We start from the raw sequence: 21,799 nt of genomic DNA, 5'->3' as shown, positions 1-21,799 counted from the left end.
GGGCAAGTACTTCTAATAATGATAAGATTTCATTATGTGAAACTCCATGGAGTGTATACAATGTTTTATTGAATTGGAGTTTTAAATTTATTCCATCCTGCCTTCAGTCTTGAGAAGATTCAGATTGTACCAAGCCCCTCTCTAATCAGTTTGCAAATAAGGTACTGCCAGAACACAAGTCATCACCAGCCCTTTCTTCTGATATGTGGGCTTTATTTAGGAGACAGAGATAAAGTTAATTACTATTTCAAAATAAGATTGGAATGACCAAAAATACATTTATGATTTTCTTCCTGGCTGCTGAGGAAATGTCACTCAGTCACATGCTCAGAGTTTGGAATAAAAATTAAAATATTCTAGGCCAGATTACTCAGTGTTGATAAACTGAGATGGGACTGACTCCCTAGCCTGGCATATTGTTATGTTTTATGAAAAATGTTCATCCAAAGTGCCTCAATGGAATTTTACCCGTGGTGTGGATAAGCTGTATCTGCTCACTGTCCAGGGCCCTGGGTTACTTAACCATTTCTTAGGTTCTAGAAGAGCTTGGTGCTAACAAGCATTTCAGCAGTGATAATCATCAAATTTCCTCACCTAGAAAATAATAGAGAAAGAAGGAACAGGGAAAGGACAAGAAACAGGCAAAGGCGAAGATGCTTTTAGGAGCTGAAAATGGAGATGAAGAACTTTGTGCTGTATAGTTAATTATTCCACTTAATTAGAGGCAGGTGGCATAGTTAACTTGGCTTCCTAAAGTCATCAAAGGGAGAGAGGGAGTATTTCTTATCAGACTAGTTCATTAGATCTTTGCACAACTGGGTTTTTTATTACCTTTTGTTTTTGTCTTTATATGTGTCCAAGACTACACAATGGGAGCCATGTTAGGAATGGTTTCCTAAGGTCAGTGTCAGTTTATAGTAGGACACTGCTGCTGAGGCAGGGCTTTTTTTTTTTTTTTTTTTCCCCCACTGAAAATCCCATGTTCATTTTCACCAAAGCTCACACTCCTTTCACTACTCTGTTGTGGTAGCCCATTCCGTTCCGTGGGATTGTTGATTTTTATCTTTTCTCTTTCCTCATAAGTCCAGCGGCCTTACACAGTGTGCCACGTACCCCATTTCTGGCGGGCCCTACTCTTTCCTCCCACATGTCTGGAGAACACACTGCCCCATCCTAGCAGACTGTAGCTTCCTGCCCCTAGAAACCAGACATGTCTGGAAGAGGCCAGAGATATGAGGGAGAGAGCATCTCAGACTTCATTTAAAGAAATATCAGGAATTGACTTGTCTTTCCTAAAGAGGCAAATGGTGGCACTAGAATTTGATGTCCCTTGGATAATCCTTCAGGATCCATCGTTCACAGTTTATATTTTAGCCCAGAGGTTCCCAAACTTTCTTAGTTCACAGTGCCTTCATAGCTTAGTGATTTTTTTTTCTTTATCCCTAGACCAAAAGAAATAGTAAGTAATTTTATTGAGTAGTTACATTCAAATAACTTGAGAGTAGTCGTACGGTATCCAACAGATGTCACTGTTTCTCCAGATTTAAAATATTCAGTGGTATCCCTGAATTTGCCCCAGGGTGCCTCAGCATGTAGTCTGAGAACCACATCCTTCGTCCATTTTCTATATTTAGTACTTGTGATTTGGTCTCATAATCAATTCATTTGATGTGAACAAAGTTGAGCCCACAATCAGAAGTGCTCAGGGACTATACCAATCTGGAGTGTTCAGGGGGTTATTCTTAAGGGTTTATTGCCTAGCAATCTTGCTGCTGCCTAGGGTCCAGAGTGGAAGGTTGGCAGGAAGTAATATAATGGTGTGGCACTGTAGCTCTGAACTGCCTGTCAAGGGGTGTGTCTCCTGTCCTCCCTGCTGTCTCTCCTGAGCAGTCTGTGTAAGGCCTGGTGTCCTGATTAATTGACAGCAGGGGTTGATAGATGTAAGCCCATCATGCCTTAAAAAACAAAATCCTTAAGTTTTCTAAGTTCAAAGTTCCAGGTGCCTGGGCATTCCAGGTGGCATGTGGCAGTTCATGCAGGCTGAGTTGTCTCTGGCTGCGTGTAACCACACGCTACAGTGTCTGCTTTCTTCAAATCCTCAGTACAAATGCTCAAGAGGTTAAAACAAAAAAAAAATGAATCTGTATTGTTCCCCTTTTGTCCTACTTCAGTCCCTATTACACTTTAGCCTTTCAACCTGCTCTGCTGTTTGCACTTCCTTACAACTTCCCTTGCTGCTTATATTTCTTTTTTCCCCTCAGGTGTCTCTCCTTCCCTTCTCACTGGCAGCAGCCCCCTTCACCTCAGGAGCGGACTTTAGATCCGCTCTGCCAGGCAGCTTGCTAACTTCTGTGTAGCTCTCTGAAGCAGGTAGAGAACCATTTTGCTAAATGCATGCCACTTCCTCTGCCTTTCTAGTCCTAACCCTTCAATGTTCCCTAGCTGTTTGCTTTGTTTCCTATGATTTCATCTAAAAATATTGCTCAATATGTAGTATTATGCTATAGTACAGTGTCTTTTACAAATAATGTGTACAGTTGTGCAGTGATTCTGAGGTGTAATTAAATGTCCCTGCAGTGTTTTAAGTTAAACTAAAGGCTAAAGCCATTATATGCTCATAGGACACATCTTGATAAATGCTGGGATAATGGCATTTTTGTGCGCTAGAGACTTAAGAGTCAAGACATATAAAACTAAAATACTCATACCTTTTCCATAGCATTCATATTTTGACCTGTGACTAGGTGTCCAGAGTTTTCCTTGTTTCTCAGAGACCCGTGTTGATTTGGTGTTACTTGTTACAGTAGCATTTTTTTTGCACCAAATGAAAATGGGTTTAACTTAAGTATAGAAGGAAGTGTTTTTGTTGTGATTTCATCAAGTATCACTTTTGAATGGGCTAACTCGAGTACAGAATTTCTTTTCTTTTTTTTTTTTTTCTCATTTGACATTAGCTATATCCTTCAGTGCCCAGGATTTTTTTTAAATTGAACTTCCCAGATGTGAGAAGGGAAAATTTTTCCGTGTTTCCTCACCAGTGTTATTGTCTAGCATAAATTTTGAAATGATTTTTAACTTTGTCATATAGTAAAGGCAAACCATGAAAATGGTGTTGCAGGTGTTTGTTAAGATTTCGTTGTATGCTTAGATAATCCTAATAGATTGCATCAGGTCCATGTGATGGGATGCTTGACCTGGTTCTCACATTTTCATAAAGGTCGTTGTTCTCAAATGACTGCTCTTTAGAAGGTTTTCCTTTTTTTCTCTTGCAGGACCTGGAGTTGCTGGCTACCTTACTGCAGGGACATCCTCATCAGTCATGTCCAACTTGCCGCCTCCTGTAGATCATGAGGCAGGTGACCTTGGCTATCAGACGTGAAACTTTCATGAGAGACAATAAACTCTGAAAGGCCAGTGCCCTGTCCACATTCCTCCAGCTGATCCATTGAAGAAAACTCTTAACTGCCTTTATCCTGGTTTCATGACAGTGTTATTCCTTTTTCTATAAATATATTTTTATTTAGGAAAAAAGTCAGTGATTCTAATTGTATCACGTTATAAGAAAGCACTCTGTGGATCAACCTAAGTGGGTACACAAGAATTTTTTTCTTGATGTATGTAAGCACATTTTGTTCCTTTATATCTGTTTACAAGACTGTGAATCAAAAAGACAAAGCTTTCTTCCTAGTTTTTATAATGTTTTTTCGAATTAGTGTGACTGTGGGGTTGAACTGCAGTCTACAGAGATTGGGAAATCAAGGTCACTCAGCCCCCAGAAGGGCATTTCCCTCTCCTGCCTCAAGTCTGCCTGGCTGTTCTCCCATTGTTGAACACTTCTAGGTTTTGTCCTTGCACCTGTTCACTGGTATCCTCTCCTCAATCATTTAACCTCCTGAGAGCTCACAGTACACGTTGGTATATATAACTGGCTTTACCAAATTCAATGAAAAAGGAGCTTGTGCAAAAAAATTTAAAAACAGATGTCAAGATGTTATGTAAGAGATTAGTGTAATTGTGAAATGTTCTATACATTATCAAATATATAAAGGTTTCTATATTGAATGTACATTATACAGATCATTCATATGTGTACATAAAATTTTAAAAATAAAGGGAATTGACTGCTTTGTTAATGATATCCATTCTAGTTTAATCTTTCCCTTTAAGGACCTTATATTTTTATTTCTAAGGTAGATTTAGTAGTGGTAGTAAACACAGACTTTGCCTCACATTTCCAATATCTCATACAGACAGCTACATTGACATACCTGATCATTCCTAAATCTCTTCATTAATATTTTAGCATATCTATATTTCCAGACACAGCATCTCATTTATTTTTCACAGTATTCAGGAGGGGTCAAGCTGTTAATAAATAGTCTGTGTGACACATTAATTACAATATTTTTAAGAGGAGAGATTTAAAGAGGGAGAGGAGGTTTCAAATAACAAAGATTTCAGCATTAAAGTCATCTTATGTGATCACAAACTACAAAGAAATATAAACATGTAAAATATATACAAGAACCAAGTTTATTACAGAGTTAATGTGTAAGAAGAGCTGGAGTAGACACTTAATTCCTATCATAACTTGCTGATTGAAAATTTTCCATCAGATTTATTATTTCTCAATTTAAAGATTATGGAGTAATGCACCCATGTAAATATTTTAACATATAATTAGGATGTGTTTCTAAAAGGCAATAGTTTGTCATAAAAATATGTTCACTGAGAAAGATTCTAACAGCTGGTTTATGAGTAGGTGTTTTGTAGGAAAGCATAATTCAACACAGCAATATATTTCCTTTAAATACTAAAGGAACATGGATATTGTGGATAATTATAATATTTAAAGGTCCATTTAAATAAATATGTAGTTGTTGATGTTTGAATATCAATAACAGATCATCTTTATTAAACATTATGCCAAACATTTTATAAAGTGTTGTACATGCATAACTTCATTTAATCCTCAGAGCAAATCTCATTTGACATTAGCTATATTGCTGATATAATTCCCATTTTCCAGGTAAAGAACAAGAAGCTCAGAGAGGCAACACTACTCAGAGGCAAACTTACTGAAAGTCACATTATTAGTAAGTAACAGAGTAGGAAATCAAAACTTACTTTTACTTGACACTATTCTAAGCCACTATCTGGAGGTAACCATAATATCAAATAGGTATGTGTGACTAGGAAGAGTAAGTTGCTTGTTTTTCATTTTGAAACTTTTTTTTTTGGCCATACTGTGAGGTATATGGGATCTTAGTTCCCCATCCAGGGATCAAACCCAGGCCCCTTATATTGGGAGTGTGAAAACCACCAGGGAAGTCCCCGTTTTTAAACATTTTTATTGTAAACTTAATCAGGTATAGAAAATCTTACTGAACAAATTAGTTTAATGAATTATTATAAGGCAAATCACCTTTGACCTCCAGCCAGATGAAGAACTTTTCCAGCCTTTCCAGTAGCCCCATCATGTTCCCCCATCAGAATCATCACCCCTCCCTCCAAAAGTGACCACTTGTCTGACACTTCCTTGTGTTCCTTAGTTCATCACCCCATGTGTACATCCCTGGACACCAGAGTTTGGTGTTGCTATTTTTATTTTTTAAATTTCTTTGAGTCTGTTAATCTGGCGGCCCTTCCATCCCTTTTCCCCATCACTTGTCTGTTGAAGTCCCCAGGACCATCTAGCTTGTTGATTTTCCCACAGTTGAAAATTGCTGGTCAGACACTTCTGATGCAATTCAGCCTTGTCCTCTACTCTCTTTGGGGGTGGAGGTTTTATCTGAGGTTTATGCATGGGAAGATTTGCCCTGAGAGGAAAAAGTAAAAGAGCATGAGCCAGGTAAAAGGAAAGTAAGTATAGAACATCTGGAGGGGTAGGGTATTATGGTGTGGGTGGCATATAGGGATCCAAAGAGAGAACCTAACCTGAGATCCAGGGAGGAGCCACCTCAGCCTTGACCTGAGTGCCAAGCTGAGGCAATAGCGTCACAGCAGGCCTCAGTGTGATTCACAAATGAGAGCTGTGCTTTTAAATACAATGGGCTGTGATCAGTTTGGTGTGTTTGTTGAGGGGGGAGGGTGGTGAGAGGTGGCAAAATTGAAGGATACTAATAACACACAGCCCATCTCAGGAGCAATGCAGGGGACGAACACTGAAATGGGCAGAAGACCACTCCTGGAAGTCATCTGTAAGCCCGAGTGAGGATTGTCACTAGACAGTCAGCTCAAGAATCCTTTTCAGCCAGGAAATTCTACAGTCCCTTTCCTGATGCATAAGTTGTCCATTATGTGATGAAATGTGTCTAAATGCCTAAACTTTATTAGGATTTGGGGAAGAGCAATTTGCAGAAAATATATAGATAACCTGAGTCTGTTTCTAGTCAATGACATCCCATTGACAAGGAATTTAACTGCCTGCTTGAGTTTTTAGGAATGCATGTGTGTTAAGTTGCTTCAGTCTTGTCTGACTTTTGTGACCCCATGGACTGTATCCCACCAGTCTCCCCTGTCTGTTGGATTTCCCAGGCAAGAATACTAGAGTGGGTTGCCATGCCCTCCTCCAGGTTATCTTCCCACCCCTTGTGACCCCATGGACTGTATCCCACCAGTCTCCCCTGTCCGTTGGATTTCCCAGGCAAGAATACTAGAGTGGGTTGCCATGCCCTCCTCCAGGTTATCTTCCCACCCCAAGGATTGAACCCGTGTCTATTACATCTGCTGCATTGGCATGCGGATTCTTGACCAGTAACGAGCACCACCTCAGAAGCCCCCTCCTATATGGTATAAACTTTCCCTTTAGTGGCCAGGGGGCTGTGAGCAATGAATGCAAAGACTCCCTTGGGCTTATTCCCTTATCTATAAAATAATGCATATCATCCTTAACCCATCCTTCCCAGGGCTGTTGTGAGGATTAAATACTGCTGTGAGAAAAGGTTTGTAAATGTGAGGCCTGACCCAAGTGATAATGTTGACCTGCTGTTTCAGTAGCAGTTCTCCTTGTCTTCATTCTTGGGATCAGGAAGTGAAAGTGAAGTGAAGTTGCTCAGTCGTGTCCGACTTTAGTGACCCCATGGACTGCAGCCTACCAGGCTCCTCTGTCCATCAGGAAGAGGGTAAAACAAATCTCAAGGACCTTTAGATCAACATAAAGGGATTTGTAGTTTTGGGGTTTTTTTTAAGTAATTATGTTGCTATATGCTGCTAAGTCGCTTCAGTCGTGTCCGACTCTGTGTGACCCCATAGATGGCAGCCCACCAGGCTCCCCCGTCCCTGGGATTCTCCAGGCAAGAACACTGGAGTGGGTTGCCATTTCCTTCTCCAGTGTATGAAAGTGAAGTCGCTCAGTCGTGTCCGACTCCTAGCGACCCCATAGACGGCAGCCCACCAGGCTCCCCGTCCCTGGGATTCTCCAGGCAAGAACACTGGAATGAGTTGCCATTTCCTTCTCCAATGTTGCTATATAATTGCCAACTAAAAAGTCGTTATCTTGGCTGAAGAATCATAGAGATGCCATAATCTTTGGTCAGCAAGACCATCTGTTTCCTACACACTGAAACATCTTTTCCCTTGATCTGCTGCCTGTTTACCAGTAGATAAGGTCCAAGAGGCAAGAATGACTTAAATTCACTTCCAAATTGAGAAGCATGCCTGACAACCAAGTTGAAGGAAGAGTTCTGTCCTAAAACAAACACAAACTGTTTACACAGTCAAATGAGTCTCTTTGTAAATGAAATGTAGAATTCAGTTTGGAGTCCGTGGATTAGAAAAAGCTGCTGCTGCTGCTGCTAAATCACTTCAGTCGTGTCCGACTCTGTGCGACCCCATAGACGGCAGCCCACCAGGCTCTGCCATCCCTGGGATTCTCCAGGCAAGAATACTGGAGTGGGTTGCCATTTCCTTCTCCAGTGCATGAAAGGGAAAAGTGAAAGTGAAGTTGCTCAGTCGTGTCCGACTCTTAGCGACCCCATGGGCTGTAGCTAGAGAGTCCTGAATTCCTTGGGAAACTGACGTCTAGCAGGCAGGGCTGCCTGGACAACAGCAACCAGCCTCTCATTTGCATTTCTGTATGAAAAGACCAGAAAAACCTCGGCCTGCAAAGGCCCAGTGGGTGGGTACAGAGAGATGGCAGTCGTGCTGATCAGAGAGCAGCCTCTGCTCGGCTCCACTGGGCCCACCTGAGGGCAGAACAGTCATGGTGCTGACTCAAATCCCGATTTCAGTGTGAAGTTGGTCTTTAAAATCTGGGCAACCCATTCAAAGTTTTTAAAACCAAATGGGACATACAAAGAGTACCTACAGATTAGATTTGACACAAGAGTTTCAGTTCCCTTAAAATGAAATCAAAAATGGTGGTTACAAGGAGTTGGATGAATGTGCTTTCTGTCTAATGACTTAATTGGTAAATCACTTGTATTTTTAAGTGACTGAACTCCTGTTGCAGTATGGGGTAGTTTTACCATCAGGTGTGCTCATGCTGCTTTTATGAAGAGAGGAAAGAAGACTTCCCAGAAGCCATTGTTACGAACTGAATGTTTGTTCCTCACCCCACAAACTCATGTTGAATCCCAAAGCCCCAGTGTATTTGGAAGTAGTCTTCAGCAAGTGATTAGGGTTAGATGCAGTCATGAGGGTGTAGCCCTGATGATGGGATTATTGCCCCCATATTAGAAGAGACACCAGAGAGCTTGCTCTCTCTCCCTGTGTGCAAACAAAATAGTCATGTGCGCATACAGCGAGATGGTGGCTGCTTATAAGCCAAGAAGAGGCCTCAGATGAAACCTACCTTGCCAGAACCTTGATCTCAGACTTCCCAGCCTCCAGAACTGTGAGAAATAAATGTCTGTTGTTTAAGCCACCTAGCATGGTATTTTGTTACGGCAGTCTGAGCTGACTGATGCACTGGTGCTGGCTGGAGGAGCAGTAGCAGAAAGGAGAGGAAAATTTTGCTCATAGATTAGCAGGACAAGAGCTTATCAGAATAAGAGCCACCTGAGCACTGATTGCACCTGGTATGCTAATGCTAATGCTAAGTCACTTTAGTTGTGTCCGACTCTGTGCGACCCCATAGACGGCAGCCCACCAGGCTCCCCCGTCCCTGGGATTCTCCAGGCAAGAACACTAGAGTGGGTTGCCATTTCCTTCTCAAATGCATGAAAGTGAAAAGTGAAAGTGAAATCGCTCAGCCGTGTCCAACTCTTAGCAACCCCATGGACTGCAGCCTACCCGGCTCCTCCATCCATGGGATTTTCCAGGCAAGAGTACTGGAGTGGGGTGCCATTGCACCTGGTATAGATTCAGCTTAAGTACCTTTGTAAAGAACTGACAGCCCGTCATGAAGTTGGGAAGGCAAACTGCTAAGGCTGGTCTGCAGCACACACTGGAATTTGGAATGGACATTGGGTTTTAATAAGGAGGTAACTGGTGGCTCCTGGGACCAAGTATGTGTTTGCTGTTTTGTTGGTTTTTTAAAGTATGTGTTAAAATTTGAGTATCCAGGTTATATCAGAATCACTACTGGATGCCCTAGGACCTAGGTGTTGAATTCTCTGTCTTACTGTGGTCTTGTGTCACCCAATCTGTTTAATTGAGAGCAAGAGAGAGGCAGCAAGTTATCTTGGAATCAGCATAGGCCCTGGAGTTGGGGCCATCCAGGCTGTGATTCTAGCCCTTACCTAGTGACTGCTCATCTTTAAATGGAGATCAGTAACACCTCTCTCTGTTCTGTAGATCAGAGATAACAGACGTAAACACCTAACACCTCCTTGATGGTGCCAGCCTCCTAGACAGTGAGATGGTGTCAGCCTCCTAGACAGTGAGATGGTGTGAGAAGAGAGAACACTGGCTTACCAGGCAGAATCTGATGTTGGTCATCAATTTCTTCTCTAAAATGCCTAGGTTGGTCTGGTCAGTTAATATTTCATTTAATACTTTCAGTTAATAAGTATCTCATAAAAGATAATATAGAGCTTCCCAGATGGCGCTAGTGGTAAAGAATCCACCTGCCAGTTCAGGAGACACAAGAGACATGGGTTCGATCCCTGGGTTGGGAACATCCCCTGGATGAAGAAATGGCAACCCACTCCAGTATTCTTGACTGTAAAATCCCATGGACAGAGGAGCTTGGTGGGCTACAGTCCATGGAGTCGCCAAGCGTCAGATGCAACTGAGCACCCAAAAGATAATATAAGCCGTCTATGCAAAGATGTATGAAGGTACATATTTTTAAATATACCAGAGAAGTCAGTCCCTCTCTAACCCCAGTGCTAAATCACCTCTAAGAATTCTGATCTTGTTTCTTGTTATTTGTTAATAACTGGGCTTTATTTCATAAATCAGACTCTATCCTCCACTGGGAACATCCAGGACTCTCCTCCTCATCAGCACTTTCATCCTGCTAATGTTTACTGCATATGTTGTCTAATATGTCATCTAGCATTTAGAGGAAAGAACTTCATGTCTACATTCTCCATAATTTTCAAATTTAGGGAGTAAACAGTGGGACCAGGTTACTGTGGGCTCCAGGGCTCCACACATTCAGGAAGTAGGATGACCAGTTTAAAAAGTTTGTTTTTCCATCTGGCTTACAAAAGATGTCTATGTTTCCACCGTTTTTACAAAGCTCCAACTTAGGGAAATGACATAAGAGCAGATAGAGGCCCAAAACTGTTAATGGAAAGTTTCAGTTATATATACAAAGAAGAATTCATGTTTATGCCTCCATTTTTTAACATTGAAAAAGTGTATGGCTTCTATAACATGATTATCTGGTTACTGTGTGTCACTTTTTGACACTTTTCAGTGATTATATACATAAATCCTATGTCTGTGAGGAATATTTGCCTCATTCCCTGGCACCATCAAATGTGACAGTGTCTGTGAGCAGAAGAGGAACTCCATGTTCTCAACCTCTATTTCAGGGAAAAGTTTATGAAGCTTGAGTCACTGGAGAAATGAGTCATTTATCTTCAAATAAAGGTCATATGGAAGTAATTCTACAAATATTTGGTTGTGCATAAATTTAGAAATTTAAACTCAGGCCGTACGCTCACACTAATATTTTACAGGACTCCAAACAGCCCCTGGTATACACTTACCTAGTGTCCCAGCATTCCAAGACAGGAAATAGATAATATTCTCTGACTTTAAATGCAAGAGGTGGGCAGACTATCTCATCAGCCCTAAAATAAGCAAGGTGAGTTCAGGATATTTATGGACCTCTTGAGTTTAGAGCAGAAAACTATCATTTGCTACAGAGCTGGATGATACCACACTCTTCATATGATTGAGAGTGTCCTAGAGTAACTTGGTGTGGTGGAAAACGTTTGAAGTCAGACCTCATTACATTGAATACTGACAAATGTACACCTCTAGGCAGGAGAGTAGAAGCATGGAAGAGGCCAAAACTGGAAAGAAAAAAAAGGCAATTTGGAGAAAATGGACAAAGAAGGAAGAAGAAAACATTGGAGAAGAAAGCTATTGTTGGTTAATAACCACAGAGATAAACATTGCATCCACAGAACAACAGGATGCCACTTCAAAAAAATACTTTTTCAGAGAATTAAAACCAGGTCTTAGAAATTAAAAAAAAATTAAAATAGCAGAAATGAAAAACAATGAAAGACACTGAGAGATAAAGTTGAGGAAATTTCCTTAAGAAGTAGAGTAAAAAGATGAAGATGGAAAAACGAGATGAAAGTTAAACAAGAGGCCCAGTCTAGAAGGCTCATTATCCAAAAATTCTAGATCCTGAAAGAGATGCTACTTTTTTAAGGGAGATATTATGGACTGAATTTTTGCACCCCCAACCTGATTCATATGTTGAAATCCTAAGCTTCAAGATAATGGAATTAGAGTGGAGTTCTCATGAATGAGATTAAGCACTCTATAAAGGGACCCTAGAGACCTCTTTTTGAGATTTTTCCTGCCATATGAGAACATAATGAGAAAGCAGTATTTGAAAACCAGAAACAGCCCTCAGCAGATATGGAATCTGCTTGTGCCTTGATTTTGGACTTCCAGCTTCCATAACTGTGAGAAATAATGTTTAAGTCACCCAGTATATGTTGTGTTGTTATAACAGCGTGAGCTAAGATGAGCAGAAAACATACTCAGAAAGTCAAATTTCCCAGTGCCCAACCTAGTGGACGGAAATAAACCCTGACACATTCACGCCATTGTGAAATCTTACAGCATGGAAACAGGAAGTTTCTATAAGCTTTCAGGGTGTGGCAGGAGAAGGGGAGACCATTTCTCAGAAAGGAACAAGAATCAGGATAACACTGGATTTCACAATAACCCTGAATGTTAGAAGACAAGGAGGTGATGCCTTCAAAAGCTAGGGGAAAATGATGTCCCAGTTGAGGATTGTAGATCCAGCCACACTACCAGTTAAGTGTGTTGGGGGGGGGGCGGTGTAAATTAAGACATTTCCAAATAAGGTCTCAGATTTACCTCTCATGAATGTTTTGTGAGAAGCTACTGAAGGATGTTTTCCATCAAAGTAGGGTGACCAAGAAAGGAAGAAGGAATTCTCCAAATGGTGGTGAAAGGAGATCCCAAAGTAGGGTAACAGTTTGTAGCTGACTTAGAGCATGACCAGACTGGACCAGGCCAACGCAGGTCAGAGGTTTGGGGAACAAATTCTTCAGGAAGATGAAACTGATAGACAACCTGTGTGTTTGAACATAGAAAGAGGAAGGAGGTTGATGTATCTGAGGAATTTAGGAGAGTCGGAAAGAAAAATAAACATTGTACATATGACCCATAAGATTCTGAGTGGTACTTAATTATAATGCCAATATGAGTATATTGGGAGAATGGAAAAACAGGAAAGATATATGTGAGGGAATGTAAGTTTGGTGGAGGGAGAAGATGAATGACCACTCAGTAATAGCTAAAACTAGAAAAAAAAAAGTAGCAATATAAGTGGCAATATAAAAAAAAGGTAGCAATATAAGTGGATTCTTAGGTGGCTCAGTAGTAAAGAATCCTCTTGCCAATGCAGGATACATAGGTTTGATCCCTGAGTTAGGAAGATGCCCTGGAGGAGGAAATCACCTACTCCAGTATTCTTGCATGGAAAATCCCATGGACAAGAGCCTGGTGGGCTACAGTCCATAAGCTTGCAAAGAGTTGGACACAACTGAGCAACTGAGCATGCATTTGAATAGTAGTATTTTCCAAGTCAAATTCTCCAAGTGTGGTCATTGTATTAGGGATGACATGATGTCTGCAACTAATTGTCAAATACCACAGAGAGCGAGAGAGAAGGCGACAAGAGAGAAAGAAACGTGAATCTAGATAAGAATATTCAGGTGTTCATTTTACTCTCCCTGAAATTTTTCTGAAGGTTTGAAATTTTGTAAGAGTAAAAACTGGGAGATGAGTAGCAGCATACTTGCATATTTAGAAGTAGGTAGTCACACTTATCAATTAGCTTATAAATTTTACATGTTTGCCTGTGGGAATGGGAAGTTAGCATGTTGAAAGGGTGGGAGGATGAACCACTGATGTTTTTTATAACTAGCTTTGAACTGTTGAATTCAGATGTACATTTTTTATTAAAAAAAAAAAGCTAAATTTAAAAAGTCAATACATATTGAGAGACTAAAAATCAGTAAAACAAAAACTTTAGAAAGAAACTTTTTTATGGAAAGCATAGAAATATATCTCATGCTCTTAGATTGGAAGAATTAATATTGTTAAAATTAATTGTTACTCAAAGCAATCTACAGATTTAATGTGATCCCTATCAAATTACCTAGGAGGTTTTTCAAAGAACTACAGCAAATAATCCCAAAATTTATATGGAAACACAAATGACCCAGAATTGACAAAACAATCCTGAAGAAAAAGAGCAAAGCTGAAGGCAAAACACTCCCAGACTTCAGATAATATTACAAAGCTGCAGTAATCAAAACAATGTGGTATTGGCACCAAAACAGACATAAGGATCAATGGAACAGACTAGAGAGTCCAGTCAATTAATCTTTGACACAGGAAGCAAGAATATACAATAGAGAAAAATAACAATCTCTTTGGCAAGTGGTATTGAGAAAGTTGGACAGCGTCATGTAAGTTAGTGAAGTTTGAATGAAGTTTCACATGATACAAAAAAATGAATTCAAAATATCTTAAAGAATTAAATATAATACATGACACCATAAAACTCCTAGAAGAGAACATAGGCAAAACGTTCTCTAACATAACTAGGTCAGTCTCCTAAGGCAATAGAAATAAAAGCAAAAATAAACAAATGAAACAAAGTTATAAGCTGTTGCACACCAAAGGAAACCATAAGCAAAACAAAAAGACAACTTGCAGAATGGGAGAAAATATTTGCAAATGATGCAACCAACAAGGAATTAATCTGCAAAATATACAAACAGTTCATACAACTCAATATCAAAGAAATAACAGCATGAAAAAAATGGCAGAAAGCCTAATAGATACTTCTCCAAAGAAGGCATCCTTATGACAAATAGACACTTGAAAAGATGCCTCACATTTCTAATTACTAGAGAAATGCAAATCAAAACCACAGTGAGGTACCACCTCACACTGTTCATCAGAAAGTCTATAAACAATAAATGCTGGATGGAGAATGTGTAGAGAAAAGGGAACCCTCCTACACTGTTGCTGGGAATGTAAATTGGTGCAGCCACTATGGAGAACAGTATGAAGATTCTTAAAAAAAAAAAAAAAAATGAAACTACTATATGATCCAGCAATCCCACTCCTGGGCATATATCCAGAGAAAACTAGTTTGGAAAGATACATGCACCCCATTGTTCATAGCAGCACTGTTTAAAATAGTCAAGACATAAATATCCTAAATATTCATCAACAGAGGAATGGATAAAGACGATGTGGTATGTATATACAGTGGAATATTACACAGCTGTTAAAAATGGAATAATGCCATTTGCAGCAACGTAGATGGATACAGAGATTGTCATACTGAGTGAAGTAAGTCAGAGAAAGACAAATATGATATCACTTACATGTGAAATCTTTAAAAGGGGTACAAATGTCCATGAACAGATGAATAGATAAAGAAATGTGGTACATGCATAAAATGGAATACTACTCATCCATATAAAAGAATGAAATGATACCATTTGCAGCAACATGGTTGGATCTAGAGGTTATCACAATAAGTGAAGTAAGTCAGAGAAAGACAAACATCATATGATATCACTTACACATTGAATCTAAAATATGATATAAATAAACTTATTTACAAAACAGAAACAGACTCACAGACACAAGAAACAAACATATGGTTGCTGAAGGGGAAAGGGCCTGGGAGGAATAAATTAGGAATTTTGAATTAACATATACATACTGCTATCTGTAAAACAGATAATCCACAGGGACCTACTTTATAATACAGGGAACTATATTCAATGTCTTATAATGAACTATATTGGAAAAGAATATGAAAAAGAATATATATATATATGTATAACTGAATAAATTTTCTATACAGCAGAAACATGCAACACTGTAAAGCAACTATACTTCAATTTTTTTTTTAAGAAAAGGTAAAGTTTTTTTGCATACAAACTATATAGGAAATACAATAGACAAAATATTATCCACAACAAAAGGAAGAAAACATTTAGGAATAACTTTAATATGGAATGTGAAAGTTTTCTATGATGACTAGCCCTCTACTGAGCGACACAGATGAATTGTTGAATGGACAGCCATGTCTTATTCCTGGGTAGGATGATTCAATATTGTAGAGATATAAGTTGTCCCTAAAGTAAACTTAACACGATCTCAATCAAAACCACAACAAATGATTTTATGGCTCATTTGTAAGAATATTACAGAAATATTAGAAAGAAACTGGATAATGAATTACTCAACTAGTTTTTTTCAATTTATTATTTTTTATTGAAGGATAACTGCTTTACAGAATTTTGCTGTTTTCTGTCAAACCTCAGCATGTGTCAGCCATAGGTATACATATATTCCCTCACTTTTGAACCTCCCTCCCATCTCCCTCCCCATCCCACACCTCTAGGTTGATACAGAGCCCCTGTTTGAGTTTCCTGAGCCATACAGCAAATTCCCGTTGGCTATCTATTTTACATATGGTAATGTAAGTTTCCATGTTACTCTTTCCATACATCTCACCCTCTCCTCCCCACTCCCCATGTCCATAAGTCTATTCTCTTTATCTGTTTCTCCATTGCTGCCCTGTAAATAAATTTTTCAGTACCATTTTTCTAGGTTCCATATATATGTGTGAGAATATGATATTTATCTTTCTCTTTCTGATTCACTTCACTCTATATAATAGGTTCTAGGTTCATCCACCTCATTAGAACTGACTCAAATGCATTCCTTTTTATGGCTGAGTAATATTCCATGGTGTATATGTACCACAACTTCTTTATCCATTCATCTGTTGATGGACAACTAGGTTGCTTCCATGTTCCAGTTATTGTAAATACTGCTGCAGTAAACAGTGGGATGCAGGTGTCTTTTTCAATTTTGGTTTCCTCAGGGTATATTCCTAGGAGCGAGATTGCTGGGTCATATGGTGGTTTTATTCCTAATTTTTTAAGGAATCTCCATACCATCTTCCATAGTGGCTGTATCAGTTTACATTCCCACCAACAGTGCAAGAGTGTTCCCTTTTCTCTACACCCTCTTCAGCATTTATTGTTTGTAGACTTCTTGATGATGGCCATTCTGACTGGTATGTGGTAATATCTCATTGTAGTTTTGATTTGCATTTCTCTAAGAATGAGCGATGTTGAGCATCTTTTCATGTGTTTGTTAGCCATCTGCATGTCTTCTTTGGAGAAATGTCTCTTTAGGTCTTTTTCCCACTTTTTGATTGGGTTGTTTGTTTTTCTGGTATTGAGTTGTATGATCTGCTTGTATATTTTGGAAATTAATCCTTTGTCTGTTGTTTCATTTGCTATTATTTTCTCCCATTCTGAGGGTTGTCTTTTCACCTTGCTTATAGTTTCCTTTGCTGTGTGAAAGCTTTTAAGTTTAATCAGGTCCCACTTGTTTACTTTTGTTTTTATTTCCCTTACTCTAGGAGGTGGGTCACAGAGGATCTTGCTTTGATTTATGTCAATACATGTGAAAGTGCTGCACTCGATATGCCAGCAAATTTGGAAAACTCAGCAGTGGCCACAGGACTGGAAAAGGTGAGTTTTCATCCCAATCCCAAAGAAAGGCAATGCCAAAGAATGCTCAAACTACTGCACAACTGCACTCATCTCACGTGCTAGTAAAGTAATGCTCAAAATTCTCCAAGCCAGACTTCAGCAATACGTGAACCGTGAACTTCCAGATGTTCAAGCTGGTTTTAGAAAAGGCAGAGGAACCAGAGATCAAATTGCCAATATCCGCTGGATCATCGAAAAAGCAAGAGAGTTCCAGAAAAACATCTATTTCTGCTTTATTGACTATGCCAAAGCCTTTGACTGTGTGGATCACAATAAACTGTGGAAAATTCTGAAAGAGAAGGGAATACCAGACCATCTGACCTGTCTCCTGAGAAACCTGTATACAGGTCAGGAAGCAACAGTTAGAACTGGACATGGAACAACAGACTGGTTCCAAATAGGAAAAGGAGTCCGTCAAGGCTGTACATTGTCACCCTGCTTATTTAACTTATATGCAGAGTACATCATGAGAAACAGTGGGCTGGAAGAAACACAAGCTGGAATCAAGATTGCCGGGAGAAATATCAATAACCTCAGATATGCAGATGATACCACCCTTATGGCAGAAAGTGAAGAAGAACTAAAGAGCCTCTTGATGAAAGTGAAAGAAGAGAGTGAAAAAGTTGGCTTAAAGCTCAACATTCAGAAAACTAAGATCATGGCATCTGGTCCCATCACTCCATGGGAAATAGATGGGGAAACAGTGGAAACAGTGTCAGACTTTATTTGACTTTGGCTGATGGTGATTGCAGCCATGAAATTAAAAGAAGCTTACTCCTTGGAAGGAAGGTTATGGCCAACCTAGATAGCATATTTAAAAGCAGAGACATTACTTTGCCAACAAAAGTCTGTCTAGTCAAGGCTATGTTTTTTCCAGTGGTCATGTATGGATGTGAGAGTTGGACGGTGAATAAAGCTGAGCACCGCAGAATTGATGCTTTTGAACTGTGGTGTTGGAGAAGACTCTTGAGAGTCCCTTGGACTGCAAGGAGATCCGATCAATCCATCCTAAAGGAGTTCAGTCCTGGGTGTTCATTGGAAGGACTGATGTTGAAGCTGAAACTCCAATACTTTGGCCACCTCATGCAAAGAGTTGACTCATTGGAAAAGACCCTAATGCTGGGAAGGATTGGGGGCAGGAGGAGAAGGGGACGACAGAGGATGAGATGGTTGGATGGCATCACTGACTCGATGGACATGTGTTTGGGTAAACTCCGGGAGTTGGTGATGGACAGGGAGGCCTGGTGTGCTGCAATTCATGGGGTGGAAAAGAGTCAGACCCGACTGAGTGACTGAACTGAACTGAACTGAACACATGTTCTGCCTATGTTTTCCTCTAAGAGTTTTATAGTTTCTGGTCTTGCACTTAGGTCTTTAATCTATTTTGAGTTTATCTTTGTGTTCAACCAGTTTTTAAAATATATTAAAAAGCTACAGAAGATTGAAACTTGGCATAGGCACTGTAAACATAAAAGGTCAACAGAAGCAAACAGTCAAACTATCAGTCCAAGTACATGATAAATAGCGTGTGATAAAGATGCCCTTTCCCCTAGGCATGTGTGTGTATGTGGGTGAGAGAGGAGAAATGGATTAATGAGGCAACTGGCTACCTTCATATAGATCCCACCCTGTATAAGAAAGGATCCATAGAGTGGCCCCACCTTATTTACTTACATGCATGTATATCTCAGTCCCATCAAATGTTTAAAGTGAAAACTAAAACAAATAAAATCCACTAAGTAAAAGAGTTAACCTTCTATTCCTGGCCAGTTGCCACGCCATGCCATGAGCATCATCCTTGATTTTGGCCTCTCTTACAACATCACTTTTAATTGACTAGATTTTATTTCTTCTACACCTTAAATATCTCCAGCATCCATCTCCAGTCTGTCTCCCCACTGTGAAACCTTCCAACATGTTGCCTTAGTTCAGTGCAGTAGGATACTACTTGGTGTCTGACTTCTAACACTGTCTGAGTCTAAACCATATTTCATGGAGCAATAGTTCTAAAACCAAGTATGACCTTTTTAATCCCACGTTCACTTCCTTGACTCCTCACTGCTCTCGGGACCGAGTCCAGTGGCTTGTCTTTGGCCCCAGGGCCCTTCATGTTCCAACCCCTTCTTTCTCTGGCAGCTTCTCTCCTGCTATCAGTGTATCATCCCCCAAATAGTGAACGGCTCAGTTTCCAGAATTTGCCAACCTTTTCCTCCAAACTTTCTCACAGCACTGTTCGTCTCATAGCACTGTTCTTCAGGTCTGGGAGCCTCCCATGACCTCCCTGATATCGTGGACTCTGTTAATGAAAGCCTTGTATTTACCTGACCATCTCCCCACAGGAAGTACGTTTTGTGAGTTCAGGGATCATGTCTGTCTTATCCATCTTAGATCCCCCAGAATTTAGTATTATACTTAGAACATAGTAGGAATTCACTAAGTATTTGGTGAATGAATTGAACTGTGCTTGTATAAATCAGTTTTTCTCAATAAAAAACAAAAAAATAAATTAACAATATACAATTGATAGTTAATGGCAAACTTTTACCAATTGGCATTAATAGAACCCTGGGCTGTGTCTGAGCCAGTGCTGCTCAGTGCTGTAAACGGCATGGGCTGTTCACAAAATTACAGATTGCTGTTTAGGACAGTCTCCTCTGACTTCTAGGTATTTTCAACAATGCCAGCTGCTCAGAATTTGACCCCCTGAGATTTGGGGTTGGGGCTGGAGGTCCCAAATGAGGATAAATCCCATCTCTGATCCTCTTTTGCTTCTTGCTTCTAGATCCTTCAGCCAAAGTTGCTTCAGACTCATTTTGTTCACCATGCTCAACTTTCTGCAGTGGAAATGGGATCTTAGAAATTTGAAAAATATTTTCCATGTAAGTACCAGTTTATTTTCTCAAGATCATGTGATTGATGAAAACCTGGCACTTTCTAGTATAAATAGGTGGGGGTTTTAGGTTAAAGGAGTTGTCAACTGGCTGAAAGACCTCCTGAGGGCCAGGACAATCCAAGTCTGTGGGCAAGTGTGTCCCCCGTGGGCACTCAGATGGACTGGGTGAATTGCTTGGGACTGAGGTCTTTTCCTCCTCAGCTCTAAAGTTAATCTGGTGTTCTGTCACTTCCAGTTGGTCTAGGGTCATGTTGCTTCATCTCGATATAAATACAAAGTCTTTATGATTTAAAACTTTAAAGAATCATGAGGCAGCAACACTGAATAGGAAGAAACTATTTTAAGTCCCTCAGCACTTGTGCTCCACTTGGAGAAAAATGGTCAAGTTTCTGTAACTGGTGGCTTCTGCCTCTCTTCTTCTGGATGGCTTTTCAAACTTTGTCTGCAAAAGAAAGTTTGTTGCTGTTGTTCAGTCACTCAGTAGCATCTGACTCTTTGTGACCCCATGAACTGCAGCACGTCAGGCTTCCCTGTCCTTCACAATCTCCTGGAGTTTGCTCAAACTCATGTGCATTCAGTCAGTGATACCATCCAACCTTCTCATCCTGTCACCCCCTTCTCCTCTTGCCCTCAATCTTTCCCAGCATCAGGGTCTTTTCCAATGAGTTGGCTCTTCCTATCAGGTTGCCAAAGTATTGGAGCTTCAGCATCAGTCCTTCCAATGTATATTCAGGGTTGATTTCCTTTAGGATTGATTGGTTTGATTTCCTTGCTGTCCAAGGGACTCTCAGGAGTAGTCTTCTCCAGCACCACATCCAAGAGCCAATATCCATTGGCCAGTGAAGGTTTACACACTCAACAAGGGCCAGCAGTGGGATAACCAGGGTGCCGAGCATGTCATCCAGCTATGTGGAGCTACTGAAGGGCAGATCCCTACTAGTCAGGGCCTGACAAATGTGGTCCACTGGAGAAGGAAATGGCAAACTACTTTAGTATTCTTGCCTTGAGGACCCCATTGACAATATGAAAAGGCAAAGAGATATGACACTTAAAGATGAGCTCCCAGGTTGGTAGGTGTCCAATATGATACTGGGGAAGAGCAGAGAAATAGCTCCAGAAAGAATGAAGAGGCAGAGCCAAAGTGGAAATTATGCCCAGTTGTGGATGTGTCTGGTGGTGAAAGTAAAGTCCCATGCTGTAAAGAACAATACAACATAGGAACCAGGAATGTTAGGTCCATGAGTCAAGGTAAATTGGATGTGGTCAAACAGGAGATGGCAAGAGTGAACATCGATCAACATTTTGGGAATCAGTGAACTAAAATGGATGGCAATGGGTGAGTTTAATTCATATGGCCATTATACTGTGGGCAAGAATCCTTTAGAAGGAAAGGAGTAGACCTCATAGTCAATAGAAGAGTCTGACATACAGCACTTGGGCACAGTCTCAAAAACAACAGAATGATTTCCATTCATTTCCAAAGCAAACCTTTCAATATCACAGTAATCTGAGTCTATGCCCCAACCATAATGCTGAAGAAGCTGAAGTTGAACGATGCTGTGAAGACCTACAAGACCTCCTAGAACTAAGACCAGAAAAAGATGTCCTTTTCATCATAGGGAATTAGAATGCAAAAGTAGGAAGTCAAGAGATACTTGGAGTAACAGCCAAGTTTGGCTTTGGAGTAGAAAATGAA

The 21,799-nt window shown here is 40.1% G+C and overlaps 2 protein-coding genes across 8 annotated transcripts in view; one reads left to right on the top strand and one right to left on the bottom strand.

The window, feature by feature from the left end:
• DNAJC13 (DnaJ heat shock protein family (Hsp40) member C13) overlaps positions 1–4,136 on the top strand; it is a 141,417-nt gene extending 137,281 nt beyond the window's left edge. For all 6 annotated transcript variants that reach the window (XR_014076714.1, XR_014076715.1, XR_014076716.1 and 3 more), the window contains one exon: positions 3,273–4,136. Coding sequence is in view for 3 of the 6 variants with exons in the window: in XM_081569827.1 (XP_081425953.1) it covers positions 3,273–3,379 (107 nt within the window). In the remaining 3 variants the exon portion in view is untranslated. The remainder of the gene's footprint in view (positions 1–3,272) is intronic.
• Positions 4,137–4,519: 383 nt separating this feature from the next.
• Positions 4,520–21,799, bottom strand: part of ACAD11 (acyl-CoA dehydrogenase family member 11) — a 136,742-nt gene continuing 119,462 nt past the window's right edge. Inside the window, exon 18 of one of the 2 annotated variants that reach the window (XM_081569835.1) lies at positions 4,520–5,819. In XM_081569835.1, the coding sequence (XP_081425961.1) occupies positions 5,799–5,819 (21 nt within the window). In that variant the 3' untranslated portion in view covers positions 4,520–5,798. Of the gene's footprint in view, positions 5,820–19,730; positions 20,546–21,799 lie in introns of those variants that run through there. The other variant, XR_014076718.1, reaches the window with a different exon arrangement.

Source organism: Giraffa tippelskirchi, chromosome 2 (assembly GCF_054371585.1).
Source record: "Giraffa tippelskirchi isolate mGirTip1 chromosome 2, T2T-mGirTip1v1.2.pri, whole genome shotgun sequence".
NCBI lineage: Eukaryota > Metazoa > Chordata > Mammalia > Artiodactyla > Giraffidae > Giraffa > Giraffa tippelskirchi.
The sequence above is the reverse complement of the archived record's forward strand: the minus strand, read 5'-3'. Positions and strand labels throughout refer to the sequence as shown.